At 34.0% G+C, this 13,887-nt stretch overlaps 1 protein-coding gene across 1 annotated transcript; it reads left to right on the forward strand.

The window, feature by feature from the left end:
• The first annotated feature begins 346 nt into the window (after window positions 1-346).
• On the forward strand, window positions 347-8,140 carry LOC126709879 (sucrose synthase 3). The gene is made up of 15 exons (XM_050410243.1): window positions 347-670; window positions 791-923; window positions 1,744-1,895; window positions 2,023-2,215; window positions 2,511-2,629; window positions 2,816-3,032; window positions 3,202-3,297; window positions 3,411-3,584; window positions 4,368-4,484; window positions 4,586-4,752; window positions 6,038-6,262; window positions 6,760-7,081; window positions 7,160-7,404; window positions 7,482-7,620; window positions 7,850-8,140. The coding sequence occupies exons 1-15, from the start codon at window positions 567-569 to the stop codon at window positions 7,886-7,888; spliced, it is 2,442 nt and encodes an 813-aa protein (XP_050266200.1). The 5' UTR covers window positions 347-566; the 3' UTR covers window positions 7,889-8,140.
• The last annotated feature ends 5,747 nt before the right edge of the window (window positions 8,141-13,887 follow it).

Below are 13,887 nucleotides of genomic sequence, written 5' to 3' on the forward strand. Positions count from 1 at the left end.
CTTAGTTTTCCACAATAGTAATGCAAAGTTGCAAACTGTGACTTGTTGCGTAATTTGCCATGTCTCAAGTTGTAACCAGTGAAAATGTAAACCATATGAACCTACAAATTTGTGACTTGTTACAATAATTTGTCATATATCAAGTTGTAAGGAGTGAAAATGTGAATCATATGATCCTACAAATTTTTCTCAATTACTAATAACTCGACATATAATAAGTTAAAACACAAAAATTATGCAATAAATTGCGGTCCAAGCATCTTTCTTTCCACAAAAAACAAAATTCCCACACTGTCACCTCTCTCTCTCACAAGTATTACCACCAGTTTTATATTTTGCTTTTCAACTTTCGCTTCAAAACCGCCTCAAAATTCAAACACTGCTTCTCTTCCATCCATTTCAATACCAATACTACTATATATAGAACTCAGACCCTGATACACTTTTTTTTCACAGACCCTCTGATTCTAAAACCACCACCTTTTCTCTTCATTCTTCACTTTCTCACCATCATCATCATCATCATCATCACTGTAAACGCAGAAAGGAGAAATTTTGATATCATCATGTCTAAGTCTAACCCTAAGTTGGCTCGACTTCCCAGCATGAGAGAGAGAGTTGAAGACACTCTCTCTGCTCATCGAAACGAACTCGTTTCCCTTCTCTCCAGGTTTCCTTTACTAGTTTCCTTTACTACTTTCCTTTCCTTCTCTCTCTCTCTCTCTGTTTTTTTTTTTTTTTTGGTTGAAAAGTCCATGATTAATTGAATGATGGGTTTGGTTTTGAAAAGGTACGTGTCTCAAGGGAAAGGGATTTTGCAACCGCACACGTTGATCGACGAGCTTGACAGTGTAATCGGCGATGACCCATCTCGCTTGAAACTCAAGGAGGGTCCTTTTGGCGAGATCCTCAAATCTGCGCAGGTCTTTCTCTTTTCTCTATTCTGAGTTCTGTTTGTCTTTAACCTGCTGTGATTATTAGTAGCCGATTCATTTTATCTATGATCTTCATTATGAAATTTAAGCCTTGGTTTTGGTGCTGTGAAAACAGAGTCTTAGGTCTGAGGGTCTGTATAAACTAAAGTCTTTTGTTTTGGGGATTCATTTGTTTTTTTTTTTTTTTTTTGGGTATTAAAAAAGTAAAGTGAAAATTAATGCTAGAGGCACAATTTATGTTGCCATTAGTACAACATAGTTTTCACGAGGACCCACTTCGCACATTACCATCAATCACAACATGCCAACTCAACTGTTGTGTAAATTTTTATTTTGTGTTACAAGACATGTTAGCTGCCAGCGTATTTGCTTGAGGGTGAGACCAAAATAAAAAAGAGGAGAAGATTTTAGCAATTAAGCTAAGCCAAAAAAATCAAACTTGTAAGTTGATTGTGTACAATGTTGTAAAATTTTGTGTCACAAGACTTATTGTAAGTTAAGCCATCAAACTTGTAGTGTTCCACGAGCTCCAGATTTCATTTTTGTTCCTTGAATTGTAAACTTTTTGCCTCACAATGTGGACGGGTGCGCTGCCCTCTGTAATTGAGAAGGGCCTATGTCCATCTCCTCTTTTCCTTCTTGGTTGGTAGATCCTGAAGTTGGAGATGTTTTGGAGCCGTCCCCTGTTTTTCCTTAATACATTCTTATTCATAAATTTTTATTTAAAAAAATAATAATAGTGAAAGGTATACAGAACTTTATATTGTTGGGAATGAAATTGTAACATTGTAGTTGATTATGGTGACAGGAAGCCATAATTTTGCCTCCATTTGTGGCTATAGCAATTCGCCCAAGACCTGGTGTTTGGGAATATGTTCGTGTCAATGTCTATGAACTAAGTGTGGAGCAACTGGATGTTTCTGAATATCTTCACTTCAAAGAAACACTCGTAGATGGGCCGTAAGCAATTTTCATGCTTTAGAAATTTAACTTTTACGAAGATGATAGATTATATTTATCTTTGCTTATTATAACCCTATGAATGTGTATTTATAACATACTGTTTTTGGTATTTATCATTTTTTAGGTCTAATGACCGATACGTCCTCGAGCTCGATTTTGAGCCATTCAATGCAAATTTTCCTCGCCCCAATAGGTCTTCATCCATTGGCAATGGCGTTCAGTTCCTCAATCGTCACCTTTCTTCAAGTATGTTCCATAACAAAGATTCGTTGGCACCATTACTAGATTTCCTCCGAGCACACAAAATTAAAGGGCATGTAAGTTTGCTAAGCAAGTGGCTTTCTCCAAATGTGGTTTTCATTTGCAGTGATGTGAGCTAAATTATAACTTTTATTATCTGTTCTATTCTTGGAAGTGTATTACAGTTGCAAGTTTACTGTTGTTTCTTGTTTTGCTTTAGTGTTGTTGCCTGATATTATTTTTTACGTGCTCTGGTTTGATTTTCTTTGGTATTAATACTGTGGAATAGAACATTTAGAAGAATTATTTGAAATCTTTCTTGGTATGAGAACTTTGAAGAGCTAAAATGATTTAATTGAGGATTATGTGCAGGGTTTGATGTTGAATGATCGGATACACAGCATATCACACCTTCAGTCTGCGCTGACTAAAGCTGAGGAATATATTTCTAAGCTTCCAACTGACGCACCCTATTCTGACTTTGAATATGTGTAAGTTCTATAATTATCTCACTTTCTATCTCCAAATGTATGGATGTATGAATGTATTTATAATTTTATATGTTTATCTGTTTGCACATCTTTCTCTCAGCATGTAGATAATTATGGGGAGACATCTATAGAAAGATATGATATAGTCCTGATATTTTTCTGGCTTTACTTGTCACTTGCATGCAGATTACAGGGAATGGGTTTTGAGAGAGGTTGGGGTGATACAGCAGAACGAGTAAGGGAGATGATGCATCTTCTCTTGGACATCCTTCATGCTCCTGACCCATCTACATTAGAAACATTCCTTGGGAGAATACCTATGGTGTTTAATGTTGTTATTTTATCTCCACATGGTTACTTTGGGCAAGCAAATGTTTTAGGTTTACCAGACACTGGTGGCCAGGTATTCATAATTTTTTCTTTCTTCTTCCCATTACACAGATGCCAAATACTTTTTTTGTTTTTGCTGAGTGCATAGATTGGAAACACTTATCATACAATAGTGTTATTATGGTTATTGGCAAAAAATGCTGGAAATGCTTTTTTATATATTTATTTTTTAATGTGTGAAGGTTGTGTACATACTAGATCAAGTTCGTGCACTGGAGAATGAAATGCTTCTTAGAATACGGAGGCAAGGACTAGATATCACCCCTAGAATTCTTATTGTAAGTGTATTTATGCTTAGCTCTGGTCAGTAGACTTATTTTGCAGCCCCCAACCCCCAACCCCCTTTTTTCTGTGATTTAAATGTAATACTTTTTTATGCTATTTCTCCTAGGTGACTAGGTTAATACCTGATGCAAAAGGAACCACATGCAACCAGCGGCTGGAACGAGTCAGTGGAACAGAACATGCACATATTTTGCGAGTTCCTTTTAGATCGGAGAAAGGAATTCTTCGTAAGTGGATCTCAAGATTTGATGTCTGGCCTTATCTGGAGACCTTTGCAGAGGTAAACTATTTTACATTTAGAGTGATTTACTCTTTTCATTAAGTTTTGTTTTAAATTGATGCTTCAACAACCAAGGTTGGTAATGCATATTTAAGCTACATCTTGGAATCATTTACATACTAGGTTTGTGCTCCATGTGAGAGAGAAATGGTGTTCATAAATCACACTGAATTACCTTCTATAAAAAGAAGCACAAATTTAGGTAATACTTCTTTTGGGGGGGAAAGAAGTGAAAGCAAAAATTAGACCAGACAAATTTTTGATCTTGCTTGCCCAATCAGCTTTGCTTACAAACATTAAGTTGAATTAATAAAACCTAATGCACCTATTAAGTTGAATTTATATTAGTGATGTCGCCTATTCTGATTCCACCACCCTAGATTAAAACCAATATGACACCACCACTACCGTCATTTCATCAATATGCTTTCAACAAAATTATCTTGACCACTCCATTAACTCCTACATTTATCATTACTTTCATTTTGATTACCACCCTGTCAATCTGCTGCTGTGATTCTGCTGTTCTCATTGGACCACCTCTACTCATGTTACTATATTCATAACTATGTGGTGCCATGCCATGCCATGCCACTGTGGCCTGAGTACCATTTCTGCCACCATCACCACCTCCTTTGTTATGCAATCTGTCAGACACTCATCTATGTGTACAGGCTTATAGAAAGCTGAAATATCTTTTAATTAAATTTTTGCTTATTTTACTGTTTACATGCTTTCTCATAATCTGTTGTCACATACATTCCTGCTTATGTATTTGATCAGGATGCAGCTAGCGAACTTGTTGCTGAGTTACAGGGCTTACCAGATTTTATTATAGGAAACTACAGTGATGGGAATCTTGTTTCATCCCTGTTAGCTCATAAAATGGGAGTCACACAGGTTAGCAACGACTTTCTGGTATTCTGATATCGCAAATGGGATGTTCAAATTATTATCTTCTTAGAATGCAATCTAATTGTTATAAGCTTTGATATGTGTAGTGTACAATTGCACATGCATTGGAGAAAACAAAATACCCAGATTCGGATATCTATTGGAAGAAGTTTGAGGGTAAATACCATTTCTCATGTCAATTCACTGCTGATCTATTAGCCATGAACAATGCTGATTTTATCATCACCAGTACATACCAGGAGATTGCAGGAACGTAAGTCTCTTCCTTATGCTGTAGGGTATTGATCTTCATATGTTGGTGTACTATTTAGTTTGAATTTTTATGTTTAGAATTCAAAAAATTTAGTTTTATTTTTGCTTGTTTGAAGCTTATGACTAATTGAATCTGTAGATAAAATAAATTGCATAATTACTCATGCATGTAACATAGAACAAATGTGCTTGCACATGGCATGTGTCACCCACTTCTTTTTATTTTTAATTGGTGTGTCTCTTGTCTTAGATGTGGCTACACTCTTTTTAGCTGAATGGAAAAACTCTAAAACAAACAGTGCTTTAGTCCCCAGACAGAATAAAAGAGGGAATAAGCTCAGAGAAGTCGTTTACCAATGCCCATTTACAGCACCTATGAGCTAAAGAACTACATTTCTGGTTTGAGAGGATACTGATACAGGAATCTTTGCAGAGATGTGACTGCATAATATAAGCCAGTGCTTGAGAGAATACTGATTTGGGAATCTTTCATATATACTTCGGGAGGACTGATTGACATCTTTTAAGACATTATTAATAAATAATTATTCCATGATGTGGCATAGTAGGGTACTTAGTTACACTGGAAAAGCTCAGTTTTAAGAGCAAGGAGAATCTGTACACTTTAACAGCTCCTCAGGCTATCTAGTTTTGGAGATTCCAAAGTCTTGCTTTGAGGAGCTAAAAATATTAGAGAACTGTGCTGGAAGCGGTATGTTTACATGTGGAAAAATAAAATAGAGGGGAGAAAAGAGAAAATAGGGAAGAGAGAAGGGGGGGGGGGGGGGTTGGAGGGGTGTAGGGGTCCTTAGTTAATAGGTAACTTTCTTTCTTTAAGATTGCTGTTAGATCTTACTCAGTGAAATTTGTGTAAAAATGCAGTGATATCATTATATTGGTATTCAGGAAGTTCTTCTGCCCAAAATAGATTCCCTTAATCCATTGCCAATTATTGGCTCAATGATGATTACTTTATTTTATTAGGCAAATACACACACAATCACAAATGTTCAGGATTGGATGCATGTCCTCACCCTCCATCTCTTGTTTATTGGGGGAGATATGCCATTTGGTCCAACGAATGCTGATATTAACTGATGTTTATTTCCAGTATCAGACTTGTCAACTAAATTTGCCTGCCTTTGCTATCATTAAAAAGGCTTACTTAAGCATCAACTCTGCATTAAGAAACTGAAAATTTTATTTATGCAACTGAGTGATTCCTCCTTTGTACTTTAGTAATGCTAGTCAAATCAGATGCTTAACTTGTATGCACTTTGTTTCAGAAAAAATACTGTTGGCCAGTATGAGAGCCATGCAGCTTTCACTCTTCCAGGGCTGTACCGAGTTGTTCATGGCATTGATGTTTTCGACCCAAAGTTCAATATTGTCTCTCCTGGGGCAGATATGTGCATATATTTCCCATATTCTGAAAAGGAAAAACGACTTACAGCTCTACATGATTCAATTGAAAAGTTGTTATATGATCCTGAGCAGAATGATGAGCACATGTGAGTCTTTTTCATTCTAAACTTTTCTACAGTTAACATAAATTTCTTTTATGGCATAGATAATCAACGAATAATTCACCTGATCAATAGTTCATAAGTATTCTGTATCTAGGATTCACAGTGGTTGCAGATTACAGAAGGAACAGAGCAGGATAATTGTCTCTTTTAAACATAGAACAGAAGAAAAACAGGAAAATTTGTCTATTATTTTCTGTTTTAGTTTTTAGTACTCTTAATCATTTGCACTTCTCAGTTTTTGGTGCCAATACTTATGCAAATTATGACCAACTAAATTATAAAAGAGGTGGAAATGTTCACATGCACTTGTCAAAAGTTCCATGCTTATTTCTACTCATTCTTATCAACCTAGTTAATGAATAGTCAAAAAGGTTAAGTTATGAAGCCTACTATTTTGACTGGTGATAGAGTTCTCTTTATAGAACTTGGTATTAGAAATGGTGGGTAATAAACAGCTAATCTTTTATTTGTATTGTCAGTGGTACATTGAGTGATCGATCAAAGCCCTTAATTTTTACCATGGCAAGGCTGGACCATGTGAAAAACATAACAGGGTTGGTTGAATTGTATGGTAAGAGCTCCAAACTGAGGGAACTGGTAAATCTTGTGGTGGTTGGGGGCTATTTTGATGTAAGTAAGTCCAAAGACAGAGAAGAAATTGAAGAAATTGAGAAGATGCATCTTCTTATGAAGAATTATAAGTTAGATGGTCAAATTCGATGGATATCAGCCCAAATGAATCGAGCACGTAATGGTGAGCTATATCGCTACATAGCAGATACAAAAGGTGCTTTTGTTCAGGTATATAATGTAGTGTTCTTTCTTGGATTTGCAAGTCCTAAGGCATTAGACTAAAGTTTCATTTTTTATGATTTGCAGCCTGCATTTTATGAAGCATTTGGACTTACAGTCGTGGAGGCAATGACTTGTGGCCTTCCCACATTTGCCACTTGCCATGGTGGTCCTGCTGAGATTATTGAGCAGGGTATATCAGGGTTTCACATTGATCCGTATCACCCTGACCAAGCTGCTGCACTTATGGCAGATTTCTTTCAAAAATGCAAGGAAGATCCAAGTTACTGGAAAAAAATTTCTGATGGGGGACTCCAAAGAATTTATGAAAGGTTGTCTTTCTTGATGAAATTGGTTATTTACTGCAATGTATTATGTGTGGCTTACTGTGAAAATTATAAAATCATAGGTATACGTGGAAGATTTATTCTGAAAGGCTAATGACATTAGCTGGAGTTTATGGCTTCTGGAAGTATGTTTCAAAACTAGAGCGGCGTGAGACTCGTCGATACCTTGAGATGTTCTACATTCTTAAGTGCCGTGATTTGGTGAGTGCTTCAAAATTTGCGTCCTACAAATACAATGCATAGCTAATAATGTAGAGAAATTTAGGGAAGGCATGTGCTTATCATTATTACTCCAAAAATCTCCATTGACTTGGATAAAAGCAGTAACAGCAGTATTCTAATTTTCATTATCATGGATTAGATGTTTATTTATATTTTAGTTCTAAACTCATTAAATGTATAGAATTTCATCATGATTGCCTTGTTTCAGGTGAAAACTGTTCCTCTGGCAAGCGATGACCCACATTAAGCTGTGAGTGCTCACGCGAATCTGTACTCTGTGAACCCGTACCTTCAGAGTATTAAGATTATGGACATAAATAAGGTTCTGTTTGTGTGTAGAATGTTATGTATATTCTTCTCCATTGTCATTGTGCGGATGACTCATGTATCAGAATGGGAAAGATGCTTTTATGTGAAATAATGACAAGGCTTTTTATGTTGGAAGAGAGAATGCTTATTATATCGGTTATGTGGTAATCAATTTGCCAGGTTCTTTTCAGTCTCTTTGTTCCTCGCAATCCTGCCAAAGAAACCTATTTTAACAGATGATGAATTTCATTAAAATAAAGCAGATCATTTTTGAGTTTACAGCAAACCTTAAAAACACTTGGAAGCCAGATTAAAGAGAAATGGAATGTTAAGAAGCCAATTCAAACCATGATGGAAACAGTTGTCCACAATTTTAATGGCTTAGACTAGTGAATCAGCATCATAGGCAGAAGCATGCTGTGTTGTCAATGAGCTGTGATTTTAATGATATTCTCCTCACAAGAATGGGTAGATAGCAAGGTTGTGGATGGTATTGTATTCATAATATATGCAGCAGCAGCAGCATATATGGCTCAAATATGGCATAATATTCAAGTGATAGAGCTCGTCTTCTCTACCTTTTGCTAGGAAATTAACTTCAATTTGTTTGTTTAAACTTAGTATATCAGAGTATCAGACTCAAATCAATATTCCAAGCACCAGGAATTTCTAGGTGTAAGGTATGAGTCACTCTTTGATGTTGCTATAGGACTAGGCAGCCCCATTTGTGTTGAAAGGATCATTTAATTGATTTTAGTTGTAGACTTACAATTCCATTTTTAGTGTTTGTTTGGAAAATTTATTTAGTTTTTTTGCTGAAAGTACACTAAAATATACTTCTATTTTTTAAAAACGGTATATAAAAACTAAAAAATAAAATAGTTAAACTCATAATCTGGTCCATAGCATAATGTAAGGAATTTCCCACCGGAGCCACGGCCAAGTGGTAGTTTCTTCTCTTCTGGTAGACTGGGGCTGAGCCTGAGGCACTGGTACGGTCTAAATTGGAATCTTATAGAAAATATAGTCCTGGAATCAAAATTATCTTGGCGCTTTTAAGACAAAGTGGAGGAAAAGGAATGTCTTTTGGCCCTCAAAAATACCTCTTTCCCACCTTAGTTTTATTAGGATTTTAGACTCATTGTGTAACCCAGTTGGAGTCCTGGGGTCCTAATCTTTGTATCAAAAAGAGACCAAGGTCCCAATTCTGACACCCTCTGTCACCCCTGCCAAGCCAAAGACAAACAGCTTTTTGACCACATGACCCACAACCCCAAACAATTTCACATGCTCAGCAAAATCTTTTTGCTTGATCCTCATCCTCCCTCTCTTTCATTCCCCTATTTTCAATGGTCAAAATACTCGAACCCTACAACGTTTTATGTATCCAATTAGAACATTATCCACTGACAATCCTTTTTTTTTTTTTTTTTTGGGAAAACTTATCCACTGACAATCACTTATATAATACCAATCACTTTTTAGTAGCTTTTTTTTTTTTTTTTTTTTTTTTTTTTTCGGTTTCTAGGTCAGGCCATTTAATAAGATAGCTTATTTGCAGTAGGTTTTAGTTTTTTCAGGTTTCTAGGTCAGGCCATTTAATAAGATAGCTTATTAGAACATTATCCACTGACAATCACTTATATAATACCAATCACTTTTTAGTAGCTCTTTTTTTTTTTTTTTTTTTTTTTTTTTTCGGTTTCTAGGTCAGGCCATTTAATAAGGTAGCTTATTTGCAGTAGGTTTTAGTTTTTTCAGTTTTTTCCGGTTTCTAGGTCAGGCCATTTAATAAGAGAGCTTATTTGCAGTAGGTTTTAGTTTTTTCAGTTTTTTCCGGTTTCTAGGTAAGGCCATTTAATAAGATAGCTTATTTGAAGTAGTTTCTTGGTTTTTTTTTTGATGAACTAGTTTCTTGTTTCGTAATAACATATTTAAAAATCAGGTTCCGTAATGTTGTTCAAACAATATTGTTTTCATTTTTTGAAAATACGTGTGGATAAAAAAGTATGTGAAAATACTTGTAATGTTGTTTAAAAACTGAAAACAATTGTTTAAGTGCATATACCAAACAGGCCCTCAATCTTGTCTTTACTACTAATTAGACGCAGATCCACGCGATGTGTGAGAATATATAATTACTTTGTAATTGTGGTATGAAGTACGTGTGGGTGAAAAAGGATGTAAAAATACTTGTAATGTTGTTTAAAAACTGAAAACAATTGTTTAAGTGCATATACCAAACAGACCCTCAATCTTGCCTTTACTACTAACTAGACGCAGATCCACGTAATGTGTGAGAATGTATAATTACTTTGTAATTGTGGTATGAAGTATAATTTGTTCTCTCTAAGAGTTTGTTTGAAATTCACTTATTTTGTTGGAACTGAAAATTTTTTATTGAAAGTACTGTAGATAAAGGTAAAAGTTAGCTGCTGAAATAGTAAAGTGTGATCCATGAATAGTAGCAAAAATAAACTGAATAGTAAAATAAGCTAGCTTTTTAATTTGGAGCCAAATGCACACTAAAAATCAAAAAATTTCTAAATTTTTTTTTTCTCTATCCATCTTTATTTTATATATATATATATATATATATATCATTTTAGTATTTGTTGTGTTTGATTGAAATTATTTCTTTTTGAGGTAGTCCATATTTTTCTAAATTATATTATGGTATGTTGTGTTTTCCCTTTTTTTTTTTTTCTTACAACTAAACTCTTTTAAGTTTCAAATATATTATTCAAATTTCTCATTTCTTAAATGAGATATTGTAATAATCAAAACTCATCACAAAATTACACTTGATATTACTTAAACAGTTGAGAAACACATTCAAATACATAGCAAGATTGTATTTTGATATAAATCCTAATTTTCACTTTCAAAATAACTTAGTATTATGTCAAACAAAAATCAAACAAAAGTTATAAGATAGAGAGAAAAGGCTTCTGATGGAGAACTCAAAAACACACAAAATCGTATATTAACCCAAAATAGTGTTATAAAACAAATACGATGATTCATCAACCTAAATTTAAGTTGCAAGAAAGAATAAATAACCAAGAAAGAGAACAATAACCTTTTTCGGGAGAGACCTGAATTAGATAAATTTATAGAAAATAAGATGAGAAGAAGAATAGTTAAAATAAAAGATATAGTCACACCAAATTATCCAAGTCATGTTATGTAATTGAATAATATTATTTTCTTATATACTATCTTTATAATGCAATATGATAGCATTTAACAATCAAAGAAAAGAAAAAGAAATATAACAACTTAAAGACAAAAAACTAAAAAGTTTGGAGCACGAAATACAATTTAATCCTATTTATTTTTGTATTGGTATACATCAACTTAAAGTAGAGTTCTAAAGAACACACAAATTCATCAACCTAAAGTAAAGATATAAAACATAAAAAAAAAAATCCACACAAGAGAGAGAGAGAGAGAGAGAGAGAATAATAGTAGAGTTCTAAAGAATATGGAAATTCATTAACATAAAGTAACGATACCAAAAAAAAAAATGAGAGAGAGAGAGAGAGAGAGTAATAACCTTTTTATGTTTTATTTTTTTTATTTTTTTTTATTTTTTATACAAGATAGAATTCTACTTTAGTCTAATTTAAGTGTTTATGTGTGTGAAGCTCCCTCCTGGAGACTTGAACCCCGGCCCTTACCCCCCACACCCTACAAGCACTTATACTTGTAGAGTGACCATCGCACCAAGGGTATGCAGTGGTAACCTTTTTATGTGATAAAATATGTATATAGTGAGAGAAAGAGAATAACAAATTTGTAGTAAGATGATGGGGTAAAAATGGTCAAAATAAAAGGAAGATGAAGGGATAAAGGAAGAGTGATATTAATGTTGATAGTAGTGGGGAGATGAAAAGTGTGGGTGCTTGAGGATCAAGGATGAAGTTGAAGGGTTGTAGCTTTGGTGTGGGAATGCCATGGACTCGAGGAAGAAAGCCGCCTGAGGAAGGGAAGAAATGAATCAAGGTACTCTATAGTATTCTAAGTGGGAGCAGGAATCTAAGGAGAGAGGAAGTTAGTGGACATTAGGGAAGCTTCTGGTCTGGTGTAACCTGTTGCATCCGCATTAAATATTAGGTAACAGCTTTATCAGCCACATTGATAAGGAAGTGACCTGAACAGTGTAAGTCACAACTAAGCAGATTCCTTCCACCATCTTCTTCAGATGTTAAAAGCAACAAGTGTCATAAAAGGAGGGAGGTTAGGTGAGAATGGATGGTTGAGATATGATAGAGGTAGAAGTATATAAGGAAAAGAAGGAGCACTGAGAAAAGGATTGAGACACAATTATCAAAAAGAGATAAGCACAAAGGAGAAGAAGAAAGGAGAGAAAGGAGAGTGAACAATGTAACTACCTGTACAAACTTAGCCTTCTCGGGCGAGCTTGAAGAGGGATATAAACCCCCTTTATTTTTATAATATTAATCTTGTCTTCCCTATCTTGATCATCAGGCAGAGTCCTCTCTTGTTGTTCATTTCCCTCTCTTACAAATTCTATTGATTTGGGTCAAAATTTAATTGTGTAACTCACTTTCCTAAGTGGGCTTGGGCTACCGGATTTTTTGGTCCTCATAAAAAGGTAAAAGGGAAGAAAGAATAAATAATCCTAGAAAGAGTGTTATAAAAAAGGATTTTGCTAATGTGTGCCCTAAGGGCACACAATAATTAACCATTTTTTGGAAAAAAAAATTTCGAGAATTGAAAAAGTATTGTCAAAATTTTCAATTTTCGAGAAAATGTTTCAAAAAATGAATGGTTTAATGTGTGCTCTTAGGGCACACATTAACCGGACCCTATAAAAAAATACAATGATTCATCAACCTAAAGTTAAGTTGCAAGAAAGAATAAATAATCGAGAAAGAGAATAATTACCTTTTTCGGGAGAGACCTAAATTAGATAAATTTATAGAAAATAAGATGAGAAGAAGAATAGTCAAAATAAAAGATATAGTCACACCAAATTATCCAAGTTATGTTATATAATTGAATAATATTATATTCCTATATACTATCTTTATAATGCAATATGATAGCATTTAACAATCAAAGAAAAAGAAAAAGAAATATCACAACTTAAAAACACAAAACCAAAAAGTTTGGAGTGTGAAATACAATTTAATCTTATTTATTTTTTGTAGTGGTATGCATCAACGTAAAGTAGAGTTCTAGAGAACAAACAAATTCATCAATCTAAAGTAAAGATATAAAACATAAAAAAATAAAAAAATAAATTAAAAAAAATCCACACAAAAAGAGGAGAGAGAGAGAGAGAGAGAGAGAGAGAGAGAGAGGGAGAATAATAGTAGAGTATAAAGAATATGGAAATTCATCAACATAAAGTAAAGATACCAAAAAAAAAAACCCAAAGAGAGAGAGAGAGAGAGAGAGAGAGAGAGAGAGAGAGAAACATGAGAAAGAGAGAGAGAGTAATAACCTTTTTATGTGATAAAATATGTATAGAGTGAGAGAGAGAATAACAAATTTATTGTAAGAGGATGGGGATAAGAATAGTCAAAATAAAAGGAAAATGAAGGAATAAATGAAGAGTGATATTAATGTTGATAGTAGTGTGGAGATGAAAAAGGTAAAAAGGAAGGGAAAAAGTTGAGAAAATGTAAAAATAAACTAAAAAATTAATAAATAAATAAAAAGAGTCAAAAAATAAAAGAGGAATGATTGAAAATATGTAGGTGATATGGCTGCTGAGATGGCTCAACTGGAGCGTAGTAATAATAAATGTTATATTTTAGCTTATATATATATATATATATAGATAGATTGGTGTCCTAGTATGATGATAAAAAACTATCGTCAAAAACAGATTAAAAATATCTCTAAAAAAATAATATAACTTATTAATTTTTAATAACATATAAGAGCACTAGCAATAGTGGT

The sequence above is a fragment of the Quercus robur genome, chromosome 12 (assembly GCF_932294415.1).
Source record: "Quercus robur chromosome 12, dhQueRobu3.1, whole genome shotgun sequence".
Classification (NCBI taxonomy): domain Eukaryota; kingdom Viridiplantae; phylum Streptophyta; class Magnoliopsida; order Fagales; family Fagaceae; genus Quercus; species Quercus robur.